The 23322-nt window shown below is 41.8% G+C and overlaps 1 protein-coding gene across 3 annotated transcripts; it reads right to left on the bottom strand.

Moving 5' to 3' along the window:
* Positions 1 to 376: 376 nt before the first annotated feature.
* On the bottom strand, positions 377 to 18984 carry HNRNPC (heterogeneous nuclear ribonucleoprotein C). 3 transcript variants are annotated; one of them, XM_073631284.1, is made up of 10 exons: positions 18790 to 18984; positions 10821 to 10850; positions 9480 to 9594; positions 5419 to 5665; positions 5136 to 5211; positions 4866 to 4913; positions 4420 to 4571; positions 2716 to 2826; positions 1705 to 1844; positions 377 to 641 (listed from the first exon to the last, which is right to left on the bottom strand). In XM_073631284.1, exons 3-10 carry the CDS (start codon positions 9483 to 9485, stop codon positions 561 to 563), a joined length of 861 nt encoding a protein of 286 aa, XP_073487385.1. In that variant the 5' UTR covers positions 9486 to 9594; positions 10821 to 10850; positions 18790 to 18984; the 3' UTR covers positions 377 to 560. The 3 variants fall into 3 exon arrangements, with proteins under 3 accessions (XP_073487385.1, XP_073487404.1, XP_073487395.1); XM_073631303.1 differs by lacking the exon at positions 9480 to 9594; XM_073631294.1 differs by lacking the exons at positions 10821 to 10850; positions 18790 to 18984 and adding an exon at positions 10170 to 10188.
* Positions 18985 to 23322: the final 4338 nt, after the last annotated feature.

The raw sequence follows: 23322 nt of genomic DNA on the forward strand, positions 1-23322 counted from the left end.
CATGTACAGAGCAGGGTGAGACAGTGTATTACTGAATTTTAAACAGTATGGGCTCACATAGCAATACCTGCAAAAGGAGCCAGCCTGAAGTTATCTAGCAGGACTACATTTTCTGACTAAAGTTCCACTTCAACCATATATTCAGACACACCTAGGAGCAAGACGTACATGAAATACACTTAATTTCGTAAGATATAATCTTTATTAACATAAAACTGAAAATTTAAAGCAAGATCTTTCATTTGAAAGTTACCTGTCAGCAAATGAAAGTTTATTTACACAGGACACCCTTATGGTCATCTACTGATGCAAGTAACATGCACCCAACTTAACTGCTGCAAAATTAATAGATAAAGCAAAAAGACTGCAAGACAGGTAAAAACAATACACTTTTATTCTAGAAGTCACAAATAGGTATCAAAATGAAGAGACGGCAGAGGAAATGCAGGGTGCATAATAAACAGGCTTAAAGAGCTGATGGTGTGGAGGATGTTAATGGGTGGAGCTATGAGCCAACTATACACAATAGGCAGAAAGGGATTGTAGGGCATTTAGAACACTTAAGAGTCTTCCTCATTTGCGCTGTCCCCCTCATCTTCTCCCTCCTCTGTTTCTTTGTCACCATCTTTAATTTCTTCAAGCTGATTGACAAAGGAAAAAAATAAAATAAATTTATAGTTTCAAATGTCATACAGATTTTATTGCATACATTCTACAATGATACATTTTTTTTTTTCTAAATCGCTTCTATGACAAATCAAAGTCCGACCTAAAAGTGATTTTCCACATTTGGATAGCCAACAGTGGACAGACTGAATCATCTGGAAAGTTACATATGCAGCACTACTTTAGGTCTGTGGCACACACTTGCAGCTGGACTTCCTAATCATTTATTTTACATCTAAAATCCATCACGGAGAGCTATCCATCCACGGTGTACTAAAAATAGTAGTAGTTGGACAGAACCAAAAACTGGCTGAGCTATAGCTTTGCAAAAAAAAAAAAAAATATATAATAATAATAATAATAATAATAAATAAAAAAACAAAAAAAAAAACAAAAAAAACACACACATTCTAAAGTGGTGTTAAAGTAAAAAACTTGACTTTCCCCCACAGGTAAGACTATAGAAAGTCTTACCTGTAGGTGCCTTTGAAACTGCTTGAGCATGCGCCATTTAGTAGATAGTGGCATCTGCGCCAGCCAATGAGGTCACAGGTGCATGTAAAGTACGCTCTACATTCACGGAACACAGAATGTGCATTGAATGCAGGAAGCTCCATGCCCCTTTGGTAACTTCTGGGAGTGATGCCATCGCAACTCGGACAAAAAGCCAAGTGCAAACCCGAAGATGAAACTGCCAGGAGGCTGCTTTGTAAGGCAAGTGGGTCACAATGTGCTAGTATGCTGTGCCTACCAGCACATTACGCTACTAACCTGGATGGGAGCATATCAAAAATTAATATAAATATATATATATATATATATATATATATATTATATAATATTAGTTTAAGTTTTTCACCACTTTAAGTACAATAATGGTTCCTGAATAGAGGCTGTGTGTACCATTATCTGCAGCTATATTTGGCAACAAGCCATCATCTGAGAAACGTTAAGGCATTAAAGACTAGATTCTAGAATAATTTTTACTGATTAGACAAACCAAATCTATATATTTTATTTTTAACCACAAGTGCCTACCGTGTCCTCTCCCTGATCATCATCATCAAGTAAATCTCCCTCTTCGCCAGAATCTCCTCCTTCCTCTGCAACCATCTTAACACTTGTTTCTTCCTTCTTCACAGAGCTGCTGCCACTCTGCTCTTCATCCACTTTTGTCTCTATATAAAAAAAATAAAACAATTATGACGAAGCAATTCTCAATCTTGCCAATGCACAAGCATCAAATTTACAATTGTGTGACAAGGTTCTCCTCAATATTCAAAGCAAAATGCAGACCAACCAAAACTGTAATGAATATGTGTTGAACCAGTTAACAGTTGCACAACACAGACTGATCCTCCAATACTTTTCAGTTACCAACCCAGAACAAGCATGCAGATCAGTAGTCCAAAGTTCTTACCTGCATACTTGTTATAAGTATTGATTCAAAGTGCTGAAGCAAGAGGGTAGCATGTAAGCCAGGCAAGTAGCACCTTCAGGAAAGGGTCTGCATAGGCAGTCAGTTACGATTTGCTCATTAATCTGTACATGCCGAGCAATCTGTATTGAGTTTTAAGTGTTTTTTTTTTTTTTTTTTTTAAAAACAGGCAATTAACCATCCTGAGCAAATGCAGTTAATGTCTGAAGCGCCCATTCCTTTTTACAATGGATGCAATGGTAATAATGCTCTCACAGAATTGCAAAGATTCATGAAGATGCCCTTCCTTCTCCAGCCTCAACAAGGCACTGTATATTTCTAACTACATAAAAAGCACTGGTTCAAAAGGCAGTTGTAGCATGAAAATGTGGCTGTGCTCCCAGAAAAGTATCTGTATAGACTGAGAATATATTGTAACAGCCACCAAGAACACATCAAGGCTGGTAGTTTGTGGTAAAAAAATAAAATAAAAAACAAAAAAGGCCCACAATTAATTGGGCCAGAATGTGCAATTGTGCAGAAGGAAGCTAGAAGGAGAAGAGGTCAGCTCATCAGTATATAAATTGATAATTGTATTTCAAGATATCACATACAACCAACATATTACTCACCTGGTTTAGATTGCTCTCGTTCAATTCGCTCTAAGCTTTCCAGAAGAGAGTCTACTCTCTGCTTTATCTGACTGAGCTCTTTTTTAATGGTCTGAAGATCATCTCCCTTCACTAAAAAAAAAAAAAAAAAAAAATTAAAAAAAAGTCAACCTAACAAGCACAGAAAAACGACTGGTACATACATGCATTATTATCAAAACTGGTGGTAATTTATCGTCAAAGAATCTGGTAAATTAGTTATAATGCTATTAAAAAAGGGATTGTAAATTTTTTTTTTTTTTTATATATAGTATACTTACCTGCTCTGTGCAATGGTTTTGCACAGAGCAGCCCTGATCCTCCTCTGGTGTCACCCAGTCGCTCTTTTGGCTCCAACCTCCTGCCCCCTAGCAAGCCGCACTGGGTGCAGGCCCGTTTCAGAGCTGCGCTCTGTGTATCCATTGCAGCTTGGCTCCGCTCTCTCCTCCCGTTGCTATGTCTGAGCCAATAAGGAGAGGGAGAGGGAACTCCAATGCTGCTCTTGTGCACAGTGCTGGATCGACATCGGGCTCAGGCAAGTATAAGGGGGCGAGCTGCACACAGGAGCTTTTTTTACCCTAATGCAATACAGTGATATTTTTAAACACTTTACAAACATGTTATACTTGCCTGATCTGTGCAGTGGTTTTGCACAGAGCAGTCCAGATTCTCCTCTTCTCCGATCCCATGCTGGTGCTCCTCCTTCCTGCCAGGTGCCCCCACAGCAAGCAGCTTACAATGGAGCACCGAAGCAGGGGCACTCCCAAGTAGCGGCTCTGTGTTCATTCATACACTGAGCCATGGCATGGCCCTGCCTCCTCCTGATTGGCCCACTGGCTGTGATTGACAGCAGTGGGAGACAATGGCTCCCACTGCTGCCAAAACCAAATCAGGAGCATGAGTTCGGGGAGAAGCAAGGCTCTCGTGGACATCGCTGGATAGAGAGGGGGCTCAACTAAGTATTAGGGTGGGCTGCGGCACACAGGTTTTTACCTTCGTGCATAGAATGGTAGAGAGAGAGAGAGAAAAAAAAAAAAAAAAAAAACACCACACAACCTTGTGGTACTTTTAGAATCACTTTAAACAAAACGCTTAGCAGATGGAAAATTTTTTTAGCAGAACATACCATCCATTGAGCTAGTTGGATAATAGCAAGCAGGAAATCAAATCCAAAATACAGATAAACCACATCATAATATCATAAGAAGCAAGCACTTAAATTCAAAGGATTGTCATTCAAATCAATCTTTATGACTATAATCTGTCCAATATGCAAGTGGATAAACAGTATTTTGTTAGAAGAAAAAGACAATTACTTAATTTCTAAGATAGTGAGATATAGATAAATTGTTAGATCAATTCTAGGGACAGACCTGTCATATCCACATCCCTCAAAATAAAGTTAAAACAGAATTAGAGACTCCCCCACGAGGTGATGGGACTTTGAATTATAAAATATGAATTTATTACAAAATATAAAAAAAATTTTGGCCTGATGTTACCATTGATTACAATTTTTAGATTGTGTACATTTTGTAATAAACTCATATTTTATTATGCATTGTGTACGTGCATACCTCAGAGACAGTGACATATCCGTGAAAGTCCCATCACCTCATGGGGGAGAATTACTTAATTTCTGTTCTAAATTGGTGCTCAACTTTTAAACCTTGACAAGAAACTTACATCTGTTAGACTTGGATGATCCACCCCGCTGACCACTCTTAGAGTTAAAGCTCTTTCCACGGCGTGAAGTGTTACCGGAAACCCTCTGACGTTTTGAAGGTACGACAGCTCTGGCAATAGGTGGTGGTGGGGGTACCCTGGCTGCAGAATATCTGTAAACAATAAGAATTCATCATTGGCATTGTTAGAAGTAGAAAGAAATAGCCTGGCCGCCGCACACCTTGCCTGGCCCAAGTAATTAGCAGGTAAAAGCAGCCTCAGCTAGATTCATCCAGGCCACATTCCCAAGGCTTAATAATGGAGGTCACGAATCATGGGTCTGGACGAACCTCTACCCAGCTTGCACCCTCGAAAGCCAGCCTGAGCGGGGGCCCTTAAGCATATAACGTGGGTTACATTGTTTGAAGAGGGTTCAGTTTCCACACAGTTTATTGGTATATATTTACCCATCATAGTAGTCTCGCTGAAAATCATAGTCCAGTTCAAATGAAGACCTAGTAGAAAGAACACATAATAAAATGTTAAACTTCTATTGAAGAAATAAAAGTGCAAAAGACTACAACATGTATCCTAATCGGGCCATCGTAAATTAAAAAAAAAAAAAGGGGAGGCAAGTACATGGTCTTTTTTTACAATGCAATGTTTTGGACGTTATTGTACAAATAAATGCTACTCGTTTTACAGACACTATAAAATTTCTAAAAAACAAAACTTACCCATACATATCAGCTGCTGATCGTTTCATTCCTCCTTTTCCTCTGTTGGCTTTGGGCTCAGCAGCAAGGTTTATGTCTAAAATTAGAGCATGTTAAAGAGGGGGTAGAAAAAAAAAAAAAAAAAAAAAAAAAGTTAAATATGCAAGTGGGGAAGATGCAAATAAACATATTAATAAGTAAGCTGTAACCCAAAATAAAGCACACCCCATTTTTGTAGGACTAAAATCCACAAATTTGGGTAATCTGAACTTTTACTTTATAAACAAGCTTTTCAGTCCCTTACCCAGGACTTGCCCAGCTATCATGCGTCCATCTTCACCCGCTACAGCTGTACGGGCAGTGCGCTCATTGTTGTATTGTACAAATGCAAAACCCTTGTGTACGGAGCAGCCCACAATTTTTCCATATTTAGAAAAGATTGCTTCTACGTCTGCTTTCTTCACCACTAACGTGTTTAGGTTCCCAATAAACACTCGGGAGTTCAAAGAACGGGGATCTGTTTTATTAGTGATGTTGCTGGCCATCATGTCCTAAACAAAGTAGAGGAAGAGGACAAAACTATTATGAAACATAAGAAACAGAACCAAGAAAAAACGAAGTTGTCAAAAAAAAAAAAAAAAAAAAAAAAAAAAATCATACACCTAAAACAAAATGTGATAAAAAAGGAATCCGCGCTTGGGGAAAAACCCCTGTATACGTGTAGCTGCTAGCACTACGTCCTGACACCAGATAAAGTTTGTACTATAAAGAGCGTAGCACGATAATTATATATAAACAAATACAAATCAAAAATAGCACATATCTGTATGTATATGCATTAAATGTGCTTATAAAAACTCAAATTGTGCATAAAAAGACCATGCAAAATACAAGTCATAAATGTCCACATGACCTGTATGTGTATACATTTAACGTTCTTATAAACATTCAATACTGTAGCACAAAGCATAAGTAATATCCACGTGACCCCCACAAGTTGTTGCGGACCAAAAAAAAGGGTCCTGCGCCATTTTGGTGCAAATGCGATGCAATGGGATTTCAGACAGTTTGTATGTCTGAAATCGCATCAAAATGGTTTGCAGATCCTCAGTGTGAACCACTGTGCAATTCAGGAACCCGCACTGGATTGGCAAGGTTCTCACATCGCACCAGTGTGAACCGAGCCTAAAGAAGCACATAGATAGGGTAATGTAGATATTAGGTCACATGTACGTTCTTTGCATAGACTTTTTATGCACAATCCAGTTTCTAAGCATATACATGCTTTGAGTGTATATTATATAGCGCTACACTCTTTATAATACACAATTATAACTTTTACAAGATGATGCCATCTGTCTAATATATAGTTTTGTTAACACTAGGTATGAAATTTAACCAGTTTCTCTGAAGTGTATGTAAAGCCAACATTTTCTTTTAGGTTAGAATTCATAGAAAACTTTTATTGCTGTGTCCCAAACTAGAGAGATCCTCCCCGTTTGTCTAGATGAGGGGTCTCCAAACAAGGGGCCAGTTTACCATCCTTCAGATTTTGTGTGTGTGTGTGGGCAAACTGTGGCAAGTGGGAGTAGAAAATGTAGAAAATGTCCTGGAGTCAACAATGCAACATCTTTAGTGGGTGGAATCATGCTCCATTGTTGGTGCCAGAGGGAAGAATAGTGCCTTAAGGGCCAGGTAAAGGCTACATTCACCACCCAGGCCACAGTTGGGAGACCACTGGTCTTGGTCACCAAGAAAGAAGTTTGGGAAAAGTTAACATTTGCCACACGAACAAGTGTGGAGGACGACAGCTGTTCTGGTGACAGGTCCAAAAGATGGGAATTTATACATACACTTTATTCCAGCTAAAGCCCACCTGAAGTCTTTTCTGCACTGCTCTAGGTTATGGATTTTCATTTTGAAATGACTTTAAAAAAAGGCGATAAAAAAAACTCTCAATGGACTTGCACTTCCTGCCCTCCCACTCCAGTCCTTGGCAGGGGACAATCTGTTCAGCATCTTTATGTCACTGCTTTGTACCATCACAGAAGCATGAACCATGCTAGACTGAGAACACTGACCAAGTCTTTTGTATTGTGCGCTCGGCACCATGGTCAGACGCTTCTAGATGCTGGTGCTAAAGTGGTCAATACAATGTTGGTCTTACAATGTCTGTGACTTTAAAGTGATAGTAAATACTGCTTGGCGACTTTTACTTACATGTATGCTTTAATATAAGCTTACCTGTAGGTACATAGAATATCTTCTAAAATGTGCATCATGTAGGAGATATTCACTATTTTTACAGATAGTGAAGTCGCCGGAGCATGAGCACTGTGCTCTGAAGGGACGACATACTCCATTCAGAGCTCTGTGACACGATCATGACTTCCGTCTGGGAGTGACATTGTGGCGGGGCCAAATGGCCAAAGCCCGAGAACCCAGAAGGAAGACTGGGTGAAGATGGAAGCCCCGTCAGCATGCCACTGGAGGGCTTTGTTTTCAGGCAAGTGTCATAATGTGCTGGTATGTGATGCATACTCACACACGCTATTAATTTGCCAGGGGGTTGCAGAGTTGTTTTTTCCCACCCCGAGTTTACTACCGCTTTGATTGAGCTTGGGTTAGTATCCTGACTAGTAAACTGTAAAACATAGCATTTACACTTTTGTACAGCTGCTAGATTTGTAGTAAGCAAAATAACTTTCCTGAAAGAACTTACATGAAAACCTGTTTCAGGATCTTATGCTGGCCATACAGGTATAAAATATTTGTTAGAAAATTTTCAATTGAAGAACATTCGTTCAATTTTCTAATCGACAGTGATGAGAAAAATGTCATCAGGATGGAAACATTTTCTTGCATGAACAAATTTTTGGGCAATGTATGGTTTTCGTTCAGGAATTACATTCTTTTTTTAAAAATAAAATAGAAAATTTCATTTGCTTTTACTAACGACATCAGTCCATTCACTGAACGTACAGAGAATGTTTGTGCGAATATTCTCGCCCAAAAATCTACTTGTGTATGGCCAGCATTAGGGTGTTTCAATCCATGTATTGCAGGCTGGTTGTACACAAGTCAATCTAGAACTGGTGTACAAGCAGTCATTTGGGTTTTTCCTGAACGATCAGTGCCACCGGCTATAGTCGGCAGCACTGACTGTTGTATTGTGACAGCGGGGAAGTCTCTCTTCTATCAGAACACAATAGCACAGCGGAAGTTATTCCCCCATCCACAGAGTGTGTGGCTAGGGGAAATCGGATCCATAAGAAAAAAAAAAAAAAAAAAAAAAAAAAAACACACACACACACAACAACACTTATGCATGGCCAGCCTTAGCGTATTTCCACTTTTGCAATAAAAACAAAAAGCCATTATGTTCATTTATATGTTCCTAGTCACATAGCATACCCATTTTTTTGTTTAATATTTACATTTTATATGTTTCGAAGGAGAAGATGTCATGGCTAACTGCAAGGTTTTTTGAACTAAGTAAGACTGAGTCTGTCTTAAACCCGTACTCCTTAAAATACAAAGAACACAAATAGCCTAGCCTATACACCTTTACTCGTCAATTCAAATCTAGTTACAATTGATAATGCCTTTACAGTACAGAAAGGGTTTATTATGGAAAACAGCTGCCAGACTCCTCAGGAAAAAAAAAAAAAAAAAAACTCCTCGCTGGATGGTGCAGAACATAGCATCTAGAAAAAAAGGACCGTAAGTTGCAATTTGTAAACTTTTTTTTTTACGTTATGCTCCCAGTGGGGGCATGTAACAAATATAAAGTAGGTGTTATTTCAATTTGGCTGCAAAAGTGGAAATACACTTTAAAGTGGTTGTAAACCTCTAACATGAAATATGAGCAAAGCATATACTTCTATATGCTATACTTCTATAGTGTACACTTGTCTCAATCCAAAGCACCAAGTCATTTTTGTCTGCTTCTTCATTCTCTTTCGATCAGCATGAATCCCTTCTGACAAGCTTTTCTGACACCAAGAGATAAAAGGTGACAGGGGAGGGAGCTCCTGCACACAGCCTGTGACTGAGAGTCACAGCTCTGTTTCTGTGTGTAGGTGGGGTGTCAATTCTCTCCAATCAGCTCTTCTCACTGAGCACTGCAGTGTAAATTCAGGTCCCTGCTTTCTGGAAGCTAAGACAAGCTATATAAATTCTGCAGTTTGAATGGCTGTAGAGAAGAGATTGCTGCAGATAAACAGGTACAACTCATGTAGAAGTATTTGTTTCATCTCTGGCTATTCACTTCATTGGGTATATGTAAGGGTTTACAACCACTTAAAATCTAAAGTACGTCAAAAACATTTTTTTTTTACAGATTTGCACAGTAAAATTAGTTACCTCCATGTTACAGCACACTTATGAAAAGAAAACAAGGCTTCTTCTGAATGGAAAAGGTATGGCCTCTGTCCTACGTCTCAATGCTGGATGTTTAGCGCCAACAGGTGACTACGGGCTGAAAAAAAGTAAGTTTTAACAAACGATGCAGAAACCAGAGATGGCGCACACATTAGATAGAGGGGAGCTATTTTTACTGTGCTAAAATGTACAAAAATAGTTTTTGGCCACTCCAGCTTCAGTTATAAACCCCCCCCCCCCCACAGACCTATGTTTGAAGGAACTTTCACCAACAGCCATTTTTAATAAGTCAAATGCTTATAGTGCCAACATGACTTTCATGCAGGGATTTGACTTGTTCGGGCCTGCGGAGGCAAGTTTTGTTGTGTCCTCCTCAGCATCTTATCTCTGAGCAGGTCTGAAAATCAATGCAGACTTTTCAATTGAGCTGGACCAAGCCCATGCATTTAGATATAATACTGCATGTGGAGTACAACTATATCTGAATAAATAAGGTGAGATCGGTTTTCACTTGCAGCAGTGCTTCAGGTAAAATCTGATTTTGGTGGTCCTAGCATGGCTAGCAGATATGAAACTCAGTATTGATTTATACACTGAAATATAATGATACATCTACATGATGTATACAAGGAGCTGAATGCAGTTTATTTTACCTTCAATAACCAGCCTTACCATGCGCCAGAGGAATGGAATGCCAGAGGTCCTGCTCCCTTCTTTGATGCTGGTTGTCAGCGGTGGGTGGGGCAAAGGAACGGATGTGGAATGGGGTGGGGTTGGGGGGGGGGGGGGGATGGGGGGCAGGGAAGGGGCCTAAATGAAGGGATGTTAACTGGCAACTGTCAAAAATTCCACTGCCCACAAGTGGTAATGCACAGTAGGAAAACATTGCAAAGGGTTCCAACAGTATTACTATTGACAATTCCAAAACCTTATATGCAGTTTAATTCTAGCTTTAAACAAAGCAAGAAAAATACTGACATCTACACATAGCAACAGGGAGAAAAACTAATGCCCTGGACCAAAAATATGGATTATGCATATTTGAAAAGGATAGAAAGACTCTCCTTCCCAATCCAACCCCCACCAGGAAAAAATAAAAAAAAAATAAAAAATAAAAAAAAACATTGAGAAAAATCAGCATCAGTACCAACATTTATACATATAAATATAAAAACAAAAACTATAAAAACTAAAAATAAAAATATCAGAAATACAGCAATGTTAAAAAGGAGACCAGTAAGGCAGGAAAATGGTTTTGAAAAAAAAAAAATTAAAAAAAAAAAAAAAAACAATTTTTAAAAACACATGAAAAGCGAGACTTACTGTAGTTGACGTTTCAAAAAAAATTCTTCGCTGTGAAAAAAAAAAGGGGAAAAATTATGAAAATAATCCAAATCAGAAAAAAATGTAGAGTACTTTAAAAAGTCCATTTAAAAATTCTAGCCATTCTTAAAAAAAAGGTAGCATGTCATGTCAAAGTGTCACTTATCACCATCAGGTTACACACCCCAAAAATTCTGCACTGAAGGGATGGGAGAGGGAGGGTGGGGGGTGGGAAGGAGGTGAAAGGCTGTTCAAAGCACTTGACAAGTGCAGCATTTTGTGCTTCTGTGCCCAATAAAAATAAAATGTAAAATTATTTGGCTGGTATTTAGAGAGGTTGGGTTGGTAAGCTCTTGGTATTTAATGCAACCTCACTGTTGTATAACAATTTAGGTTCCTTTCACTTAAAAAGTAATTGAACTGCTACATGTGCACTTTGAAAGACTAAATAATGATGGGCAAGGAGCGTGGACATTATCTCAATTCAGCCAGAAAAGGTCAGGGAAGGATGGGGGGAATTTGGAGAACTGCTCAGATCTCTGTCCTGTGGAAAGGAGAAGGGGAGAATAGTTTCAGATTGAGGGAAACTGGAATGATGAATACTGGGGTAGAAGAAACAAGCCACCAAACAAACATGTAGCATTTCCACCACTCAAACATATGTGCAAAAACTTTCCAACCAACAGTACAGTTTTTAGTTCGTACAGGTTACTTTTACGCCAACATAAAAGAACAAAAACGCACAGAAGGTAGGTGAACAGTTTACACACACTATACACCACAAATTAGTTATAGTGCTCCAATAAAAAAAAAAAAAGAAAAGTAATACCACTTCTGACAGGCACTATACACACTGCAGGGAATTTACTAAAACTAGAGCAGATGTGCATAGTAACCAATCGGCTTCAGCTTGTAAAGTCAAGCTTTGAAAATTAAAGCTAGGAGCTGACTGCTTGCCATGCACAACTGCTCCAGATTCTGCCGGTTCCATTTTAAAGAAAATAAGTTAAAGTGGTTCTAAAGGCTGGGTATTTCTCACCTTCATGCATTCCCTACATTAAAGTGGATGTAAACACAAATGGAGCTGGGCACATATCTGCAGTGTTTTCTTATCTCTTCAAAGCACTAAGTCTCATGGCTTTCTCCTGCTTCCTTCTCTATTATCAGCATAACAAATTCTGACTCATGAGATAAAACCAGCCTGAAATGTTTGTCCTGGGAGGTTGCTATAGATTAGCAGAGAACTCAAGTATTCACAAAACAGCTCTGCAAGTCTCTTCCTATGTGGAATGGGAATGTGTGCCTTTCCTCCAATCAGCTGTCTTAGCTATATGCCTAGACTTCACACTCAGTGTATAACAGGAAGAGAAAATCTGTAACAAGATCTGCACTTTCTAAATATATAAAGCTAAAAAGACAGCAGACAATACAGTAACACTTATGTAGGATGGTTTGTTTCATCTGTGTATAATCTGAGGCTGTTCACTTCACGGGGTATATGTGAGAGTTTACATCCACTTTAAAAAAGGTAAAAACACCCTGTCCCTCCACCCCTCCAAAACACTTACCTGAGCCTGTCAGGGATCCAGCGCTGTACCTGGCTGTAGTTCTCTTCCATGTCTCACAGGGACTGCTGTCAATCAAATGCTGTGAGGAGGGACTGGGGGCGGGGCTGGGCCAGGCCATGCTGTGTGTCTATGGACACACGAAGCATGGCTCAGAAGTGAGCCTGCAGGTGCTTCCATAGCAAGTATCTTGCTATGGGGGCACACAGAAGAGGAGCCTGGAGTTCCGGTGGGGGATCCCAGAAGAGGATTAGGGCTGCTCTGTGCAAAACCATTAAACAGAGCTGGTAAGCATAACATGTTAAGTTAACCACTTGCCTACCGGGCCAATTCTGACACATGTAAAAATCGGTGTCTATTGTTAGAAAAGTACTTCGAACCCCCAAACATTATATATTTTTATGTGGGGCCACCCCTCCTGTCGATTCTAAAAGTGATAAAGTGGTGAATTCGCCACTCGGACCACTTATCTTGTAGAGAATCGCCGGTTGAAAAAAAAAAAAACAAAAAACTGAATTTTGGCATATTGCTGCAGCCATAACCCTAATATTCCACATGCTGACCAGGATGTCATTTGTCTATGGCCCAGTCGGCAAGTGGTTAAAGTGATTGTAAAGTCTCTTTTTTGTTAATAATACCTATTAACCTACTCTGTGCAGTGGATGTGCACAGAGTGGCCCCGAATCTACACTTCTCGGGTCCCTCTTCGGCTCTCCTGGCCCCTCCCTCCCGACGAGTGCCCCAACAGCAAGCAGCTTGCTATGGGGGTACCTGAGCCAAGCTGCAGCTCCGTGTATCCATTCAGACATGGAGCTGTAGCCTGGTCCTGCCCCCATTCTCACCTCATTGGCTGACCAGCTGATTGACAACAGCGGGAGCCAATGGCACAGCGTTGCTGTTTCACCCGATGGGGGGGGGGGCGTCCCTGGGCAGCCAAGATACTCCTACAATATTGCTGCACAGAGAGGGGGCTCAGGTAAGTATTAGAGGCGCTTAGGGGGGCTGCTGTACACAGAAGGGATACACACAGGTCACAGAAGACAGCAGGGACCACTCAGAACGAGCAGTGCGACTTGCTCATGCGCAGTAAGGAACCAGACTGAAGCCGCAAGGCTTCACCTCCTGATTCCCTTACTAGCAGTGCCGGCTCCTCCATCCAGAGCCGAGGGACAGATCGGGTGAGGACATTGCTGGTGCCCCAGACAGGTAAGTGTCCTTATTTTAAAAGTCTGCAGCTGCAGTATTTGTAGCTGCCGACTAAAAAAAAAAAAAAAAAAAAAAATAAAATAAAATTTTTAAGACAGAACTCCGCTTTAATGCATAAAGAAAAAAAAAAAACCTTCTGACTTTACAACCACTTTAATAGTTTTAAAAAAATTCTAGACTTTACAACCACTTTAAAATAAATCAGTGAGGGGGAAAAAAAAAACAAACACCTTAGAGGCACTTTAAAAATGCTTACCAATCCCCCATTGCTTGGAGGGTCAATTCATTAAAATATAGCTTATATATGTATAATAATTAGGAGAGTATTACAATTGAAATGTGTATTATGGCATTTGTAGAAACTGCTACCCTTTGTTGTAAAATGTCTCTGGAATCAGCCTCTCTCCGACAATCATCCTGCCAGGGTAAGGGTCCTTTCACACAGGCGGTCCCGGTCCACTTGGCGGGGGATTGCTCTGCTGACCAGGCGGATGACAGGTCCATATCCACTCACTGTGCAGAGACAGACCTGTCAGAGTCCCGCTCTCCTCAATGGAGAGATGGGATGAAAAGAAACAAACAGTCTGTCCATTTTCATCTGATCCACCAGATGGATGGAAAATAGGGTCATCTGTATTTGGCGGACAAGAACAGATCAGAGCAGGCGTCAGTGGACAGCTCCATCCGCCGCTCCATAGGGGTGAATGGAGGGTCCGATCATGTCCACCTGAAAAACTGACAAGCAGACCTAATCAGACCGACCGTGTGAAAGGACCCTTAATAAAAGGACCCACTCTACCGCTTTGTACCCATCATTTTGGTCTCTAGGGAGTACATGGAAGGACAGTACTGTGTCCTTCACACCAAAAACAAAAGCGCACAGCCTGTTGCATGTTCCAGGGTACGCAAAATCACGTTTTTAAAAAGGTAATTGCTTTTACCTTTTAAACATTGTTAATGCCCAATTTGTTTGAAAATAATACTATAAATAACTTTATACAAAACCTTCAAGAGAATCGGAAGTGGCTTCAGGCTTGGAAAGTAAACTTAGCAACAGCCCACTCATACTACTGCACTGCATTAACAAGTTTAATAAGTTCCATGTACTAAAAAGCAGAGCATTTCCATCAGTGCGCTGCAATGCAAATTTGATAGCAAAACGGTATATGGAGTGAACAAAGCAGAAGCAAAGAAGAACACTGCTGGTAACTTCATATAAAAGACTCACATAAAGCTAAACAGGTATGTATGAAGTGCACACATTCCTGTTGGGTTTTATAAGAAAGATGTGCAGTCTGTGAAGGAGGGAGCAGGACACACCTGAGTGAGCAGGGAAGCTTAGAATGAGCCAAACTGAACTGTGAAAACCCTACACTTTGGGACCCCTGAAGCCCAAACCCCAGTGTTTGAGGGGTATAGTGGTGGACGGAGCCATCCTGGTCTGTCTTTCTCCACATTGCGAATCGTATCAGGACGGGATCATTGACTGTGCACCTGGTTTATTTACAAGCGGATTCACAGCTTGCCTTTGGTAAGCGTTTATTTTACCTGGTGTCATCTGAAGGATTTATTAGTTTTATTGCACCTTATTGGACATAATTGGGATTTTATATTTGGACTTTATTTCACTGTTGTGATTTCTTCTCTACCACATAGGTTGTGTTTAGTGTTACTTTCTGACATTTATGTGTGTCCTTCAGGGATCTATTTATATTATAGTACATCCGTTTGCAGCGCGGTTCACATTTATCCATTGTCTTATTAATCGTGCATATCCCACAATTTTAGAACTGCAGCTACTTTTTGTGTTAGCGCTGTAATTTTTCTCTCCTAACTCTTGCAGATATCACTGGGTTGAGTCATTTAACACTGGCAGGGTTGCTTGCAGTGATAAGTTTTAGTTATGCAAAACCTTTATCCAAAAAACAAAAACAAAAATAAAACAAAACACGGTTTGCTATAATAGCTTATAGCGTGAGGTGGAGTTTGGTTTCAATTTGTTAGTGTCTCTAAATCTGCTAATACACCTAGGGCCTCATGCACACTGGAGATTTTTGCAGCTGCTCCTAGGAGCATCAAGCTTTTTCCGGCCTATTAAATCTCCTGCATGCACAGCCAGAGTCCACGGATCCAGGAGGAAGACAAACAGCCTCCAGCGATGAGAGCGCATCACTGAAATGCTTTGTTTTCAATCAAGTTTTACATAATATGCTAGTATGTGATGCATACTAGCACATTATTGCCTTTACTGTTCAGGAAAACAATAAATCACCCAGCGGTTTACTCCCACTTTAAAACTAACAAGCTGAGGTTAGAAGATGATTGGTTTGTATACAGAAGTGAGCTTGATTTTGCACTCTCCAGCTTTAGTAAATGAACCCCATAGACTTTGCAGCATTTAGGGGCAGGGGCTTTTAGAGGCAAGAAAATGTCTCACTAACAGCGTGTCTAAGAGAAGTGATGTTTTGGGCAAAAAAAAAAATATAAATTATATATATATATATATATATATATATATATATATATATATATATATATATATATATATATATATATATATAAAAGCTAGGCGGGTTTAACACTTGAGAAGTAAAGGAACTTTTTCCCCTTGAATCATACTTACCTTGGTGGATGCAGCATCAGTCCCCCTGCGCCTCTACTCTGAGAACCGAGTGATCAAGCACCGCTAATCGCTCAGTTTTCAGACCTCCATAAGCAGAGATCTGCTGACTGTCAACCACAGCTCTCTGCTCCCTCCTCGCTCATTGGAGCGCTAAGCTGTGGAGGGAGCTGAGATCCCAAAGGCTCGCTAAGAGGCTGAGCCGGGTGTCAGGTGGATGCAGACTCCATGGTCAGGATGACATGGTGCCTGGACTGATTTCTGTGAGGTCAGGAGAGTGGACTTCAGACCGCTCTCTGCTGCAAACGGGTCACAGGAGTGCAAAACAAATTGCACTCTTGTGATTCATAGAAGTACAGCCAAACAAGCTTTGGCTATACTTCTCCTATAAGTGGTAATTTATTTCAATGGCCAGAATTATTAGTCTGGCCAATGAACTGAATTAATTGCCCCTGCGCTTGATGCCTATAAACACGGCTAAATGCTTTACACACTTCCTTAAAAAAAAAACAAAAAAAACAAACGCTTCTAGCCGCAGCTTTTGAGCATTTTTCTCTGCTTCTAGAAGCAAATAGTGCTATCCTATGTGTTCATGCATGCTATTTAAGTCTGGATTTGCAAATGCTTCTTCTAGACAAAGCATTTTTGAAGCGTGTTTTTGGGAGATTTGGCGATTTGCCAGCAGAAATAAAAGCAAAAAAAAAAAAAAAAAACAAACGCCCCTAAAAGCTGGCATAAAAACACTCGTGAGCATTTTTTCTTACTTATAGTGTGCATGCAGCCCTACAAGCATCAGGTGTTTTTTTTCCCTGCCAAACCTCTGCTGCCAGGAGAAAAGGCTTTTAGGAAGATTTCCAAGTCATCCAGTGTGCATGAGGCCTAACACTTCTCTCCCCTAAGACTCACAAAAGATCATCTAGAGCAGGGATATGCAATTAGCGGACCTCCAGCTGTTGTAAAACTACAAGTCCCATCATGCTTCTGCCTCTGGGTGTCATGCTTTTGGCTGTCAGAGTTTTGCAACAGCTGGAGTTCCACTAATTACATATCCCTGATCTAGAGCAACCTTTTCAACACAGAGGAACCCTTGAAATAGTTCGCTGATCTCGGGGAACCCCTTCTAAAAATTAGAAATCTTCTCATTAGAATAGAATTAGGAAAAATTAGAAATCAACTCATGATACAGCAGTGTGATGGTCAGTGGGAAGAACGGTCCTTACAACTTGTGGTCATTGGGAAGAATTACCTCCTTACAGATAGCTAAAAAGAACAAATGGTGTCAGTGGGAACTTATCTGAGCAGCAGAAATTGCCCAATGCTGAAGGAACCCCTAGCAACCTCTGGGGGAACCCTGGTTGAGAATCACTGATCTAGAGTGTAGATACCATATTACAGGAGGGGTTACTGGCCAGATCACCAGCTAAAAACCAGGGAGAGGAAATGCATAGTTCCGACTGTCCCTCATTTTGGTCTGATCCATATAGGTGTGTGTAAAAAAAAAAAAAAAAAAAAAAAAAAAAAAAAAAAGGGATCACTTATCTTTCAAAAAGTGTTTCCCAGTGCTAAACCTTTCATCCAAATTGTTGCATTTGTACATTTTAAAAGCCAATATAAAGGAATAGTAGTGATAAAAAAAAAAAACCTTGTGGATTTAATTAACTTTTCTTTTGGTTAATTCTCCTTTAAGAAGGCGTGTCCTATACCTACATACGTTTGGCAGTAGGTGTCCCTCATTTCCATCTCAAAATGTTGGGAGGTATGGAAATGACAAAAGAAAAATGAATGAATGCAGCCACCACGTCTAGTGATTGGTAGGCTGCAATATTACATTTTTTTTAAATACAGCTTTAAAGATTCGATCTAGCAATTCAGCACAGGAGAATACAAGGCTAGGTATACAGAGATCCCATACACACTATACAACTTTCGTTATCCGATTTCCTTTAGATCTATAAAAACCATGTAGCTCAAGGGCCTGCCCGATTGCATACAAATTGAAACTCCTAAGGTTTGACCTCCCATATTATATGGTTTTGGTAAATCTGAAGGGGAAAAAAAACCCAGAAAATTGTATATAGTGTGTATCCATCTTTAAGCTAACAAGAAGACTTGCTAGTGCCTGGAGCACAGTCACACATGGGCCCTAAGAATGTATGGGAACATGGCTGAAACAAAACAGGCTGCGATCCCTTCAATTCAAACATTTTCACAAAGAGGCCTACAGCGATTTAAGGAAAATATACAAGAAAGGAACAAATGTAATGGAAAAAAAAGCACATGAACACGTGATCCTGGGAGCTATCCCATTGTAATGTACGAGCAGGAAGTGCTGCCGCACATGGCTTCTCCTATCTCTAGGTCAGGAAGGGGTTAAATGAAATACTAGATAAAAAAAAAAAATGATGATCTCGATGAATGGGAGATGGCGGGCTCGTACAGGGGAAGCACATTGTACTCAGGCCACAAGGCACACAGACACAGGGGAAGCGCTCATAGGATGCGTCGCAGACGTTCAGGCCTACACTGCGGCCTCTCCCTAGGTGGCCATTTTCACATACTGCCGGCGCGCTCCACTTACCTCTTTTCTTCAGGTTATTAACCTGCCTTAAATGCTTGACGCGGCGACAACGACGGTGACTACACCAAGGACCACGAAGGAGAAGGGGGATTAATAAATAAACAAGGGAGCACCGACTAAAGGAGGAGGACGACGGAGGCGACTGTTCCTTCTCTGGCACAAAATGGCGGTGAGTGAACGTCCTGCGCAGCTCACCAAGAGATAGACGTAATCAGAAGCGAAAGGGGACTGGACGGCAAAGCGACCAATTACAGCATGACGGGAGGAGCCGCCACCAATGAAAAGCAAAAGGCGGGTCTTACGTGGGAGGACGGTCTCCTTGGAAACACGGTCAACCAATGAGAACAAAGGATGGGAACCGGCTTTTCTTTACCGAAGTGACGTGGGTGGGTTGCTATGGAGAAGGCAAAGTAGGGCGTAGTAACCTGATTGGCAGGTAGCTTGCTGAGTGGTTTCAGCGGGCTTGTGAGCAGCCTATTGTGTGCAGGCGTGTACGCGGGGTTTTTTTCCTGGCCGCCATGCAGGAACATTCATTAATAGAACAGTCGTTTGTCAGCCATGCTTGTTTTTTTTTTTTTTTTTTTTTTTTGCGCATGGCTGCTGCATACAGTTCCAGAACATTGCAGGGGTTGCTTACAGCCAAGTCATATAAGCTATTTTGTAGCCTCATCCCTTTAAAACCGAATATATATTAATTAAAGAGGTCTGTGGTTGATTAAGGTGGTAATTAAACTCACTTGGTTCCTTATCTGCATTTAATTCACCTCGGAACCTGTGTAATTCATATGTGTTCGGTTTAGGGCTGAAACAACTTGGAAACCCTATTTTCCATCCGTTTATTGGATCACAAGAAAACGGACAGGCGGATTTGTTTTCATTCGATTCCCCCATAGAGGAGAGCGGGGCTCTGACAGGTCCGTCTTTGCACAGTGAGCAGAGATGGACCTATCATCTGCCAGCTCAGTGGGGATCAATCCCTGCTGAGCAAGCGGAGTCCGTGAAAATGGATAGCCCATGTGAAAGGACCCTAAGGCTACTTTCACACTGCGACTGCATTGGTGGTAAAGAGCCGCTCCTTTTACCGGCGTTTTAGCTGTGCTTTTTTGGCCGCTACCGGGGTGCTTTTAACTTCAGCTAGTGGCCAAAGAAAGGGTTAACTTAAAACCGCCCGTGTTGCAACGATTCCGAAGCGCTTTTCAGGAGCTTCGGAAGCGCTACCCATGCAGTCCAATAGGCAGGGGCGGTGTAGGAGTGCTGTTCCATTAAAGTCTATGAGCACAAGTCGGATAGAAGTTGCCTTGAAGTAGTACAGGAACCTTTTCTAAAGTCGGAGCGACTTCAGTAGTGCTAATTAAGACAGTTCTCATTGACAAAAATGGGATTTCTTATGTCACGCAACTTGGGGGTCTCACAAGTCGGATCCCAAGTCGCAGCAGTGCGGACCGAGCCTAAGGCCTCATTCACACCTGAGCAACCCTACTGTGTTTTTTTTTTTAGGTTGAATATATTTTTAATATCAGTGTTTTCAAATAAAGAGCATCAAAACACATGCAGGTACAAAAAGGAAGAAATAAGGAGGGGGAACAAAGTAACTGGTACATCATAAAATCTGGTAACAAAAGGGCCAAAGGCCCCACCTGTATCACACATAATAGTGGATCATATCCAAGAACATAAGGGGGGGATAAGAGCAGCAGAAAGTGAGGAAAACAAAGTAGGAGAAAAGAAAAAAGGGGAAATGGCCAAGAGGGAAGACATGAAAAGTGCAATAATGAACAAGTCATCTCTATGTAACCATCAAAGAATTCATCCCCTGAGAGGAAAGAATATCCTCTTCAGGTGAAAAATCGTCTTTGAAACTTATCTGAGTTCAAATAGTGAATCCATACACCCCATAGGTTGTTGTGCTTTTTCCAGTTGTCCAGTTCTCTGGTCTGCATCTCCTCCATAACCATGTTGTCATTGATAGTACCCACCCAAAGATTAATCGGAGGGGTAGTATCTGTCCTCCAAAATCTGAAAATAAGTTGATAGAAAAAAAATCCAAGGAGGCTAGATTTCTCCCTCAGCTCTAAAAACTTGCTAAAGACGTTTAGGGCCGGTTCACACGGGGGGCGACTTGTCAGGCGACCTAGCCGCCTGACAAGTCGCCTCCCGTTCTGTACAATGGAACCGTTCTAATCGGAGCGACGCAAGTCGCTCCGACTTAGAGGAAAGGTTCCTGTACTACTTTGGGGGCGACTTGCATAGACTTCTATACAGAAGTCGTCTTGCAAGTCGCCGCGGCAGTCGTGTGCAGGTCGCCTCGGTGAGGTGACCTGCAAGTCGTGCCGCTTCTAATGTGAAACGGCGCTTACGCACCAAATTTTGGCACTGAGCCGGGCGCGTTTGGTGATTTTTATGTGTTTTGTTGCATGACATTTGCAGCAAAATCACACCGCGTTTGAGGTGCCATTAAGAAATAATGACACAGCAAACGCGTCCACGTTTTGCTGCGATTCCAGTATGCTGAGCTGTGAAAAGAGCCTATGGCCTCTTGCATGCAGGTTGTAATACACCATATTCCTGTGCAGGGCCATGTTCCATACATCCCTGTGCAGACAGTCCTATTGATGTCAGTTAGGACATAGTAGCTGCACGAACACAGCCGCTGTTCCCCAATATGACAACCATGTGGGTGCGGATGTGCAGTGGCGTCACTAGGGTTGGTGTTACCTGATGTGGTAAAACATGGTGTCACACCCTGCCTCCATTAGTTTTTGCAACCTGCATTTGGGGTTTTGCTAACTTTGCACTGACACCCGCAGCAGATCGCAAGTGCAGTGTAACTGGAATGCTTCACAAGAACGTGGCTTTCCCTCACTGCATTCTTGTGTGAAAGACCCTAAGGCCCCTTTCACACTGGGGCGGTTTGCAGGCGTTATTGCGCTAAAAATACCGCCTGCAAACAGCCCCAAAACAGCCTCCGCTGTTTGTTCAGTGTGAAAGCCCGAGGGCTTTCACACTGAAGCGGTGCGCTGGCAGGAGAAGAAAAAATCTCCTGTCAGCCGCATCTTTGGAGCGGTGAAGGAGCGGTGTATTCACCACTCCTGCCCATTGAAATCAATGGGACAGTGCGGCTATACCGCGGCAATACCGCGGCTATAGCCGCGCTATACGAGTGGATTTAAGCCTTTTTCGGCCGCCAGCGGGGGGTTAAAACCGCACCGCTAGCGGCCGAATACCACGGTAAAACAGCGCTAAAAATAGCGATGTTTTACCGCCGACGCCCCCTACCGCCCCAGTGTGAAAGGGGCCTAAATCTGTGAGGCAGTCCTATGCAGCCAGGGATAGTGGAGCGGGGGAACTCTCTCAGGGCCTGTTCACATTGGTACGCAGTCTGGGAAACCCGCATTCTCTGCATGTTTCCCACACTACATACCAAACGCACTGCCCTTTCAATCTACAGCGGGTGTCAAGACACCCCAAATGCAGGTCGCAACTGCAGTACATTATTCCCAACCGGATCGCATGGTACCGAAGTACCATGCAATGCAGTTGTAGTGCATTACCAAAAGTAGGGCATGCCCTACTTTTGGTGTAGTGTGATTTCAGCCCATTTGAAAAAAATGAATGGGCTGAAATTGCACTGCGCTCGGATCACATGTGGATCGCACAGGAGCACGCTGTGTAATTTATAGTGTGAATGAGCCCTCAAGTTGTGAAAAATAATAAACCAAGTTGAAAAAGAGCCATAAACAAAGCATTTATATTAAAAACAAAAACTTTAAGGCACTTACAAAAGGAGAAGCAATCATTCATTAAATAAAACTGTGGGAAAGATGACACATTGCATCCGATCACAGCCTGAACGAGAACCGACCAGGGCAGACAGAGAAGGGATCTATCGCCGATTAGAGCTGAGACGCCGTCACTGTCAAACAAAGTCCCTCCTCCTGGATCGGCTCCTATAATAGACACCACGCTGGTGCAATGCTTGGAAATTGGACCAGTATGACGTCTATCATAGGTTCTGCACATCTGTGGCGGAAGTGGTGCAGCCTTTCAGTGGGCATCAGAGCGGTTGGGCAGTCTGCCTCTGGTGTCACTCCTCTGTCTGGTGTTACCCGGGTGCGGTCCTCACGCCCCTTGCAACGCCACTGCAGATGTGCATCCCTGAACTCGCACTGTCTGCATTCAAGGTCCCGCATCCACATGGATGTCATATTGGGACACACCAGCTGTGTGCGTGCAGCCGTTGTGTCCCACTTGGCCTTAATGGGACTGCCTGCATAGAACACGGTATAGTATGCCCAGTGCGAGTGAGGCCTAAGGCCCTGCGCACACCTGAGAGTCACTTGCACATCACATTTCTTGCACATTTTTGGAGCACAGCATTCATTTTGAATGGGCCTCCTTCCACTTCAAAAGCACGCCAAAGAAGCTCATGTACCAAATTTCGGCACTGAGCCAGGTGTGTTTGGAGACGCGCATTTTGTTGTAATTTTTGCCACGCAACAATCGTGCCAAAATTGCACCGCATTTAGGGTGCCA

This window comes from Aquarana catesbeiana, linkage group LG01 (genome assembly GCF_042186555.1).
Source record: "Aquarana catesbeiana isolate 2022-GZ linkage group LG01, ASM4218655v1, whole genome shotgun sequence".
Classification (NCBI taxonomy): Eukaryota; Metazoa; Chordata; class Amphibia; order Anura; family Ranidae; genus Aquarana; species Aquarana catesbeiana.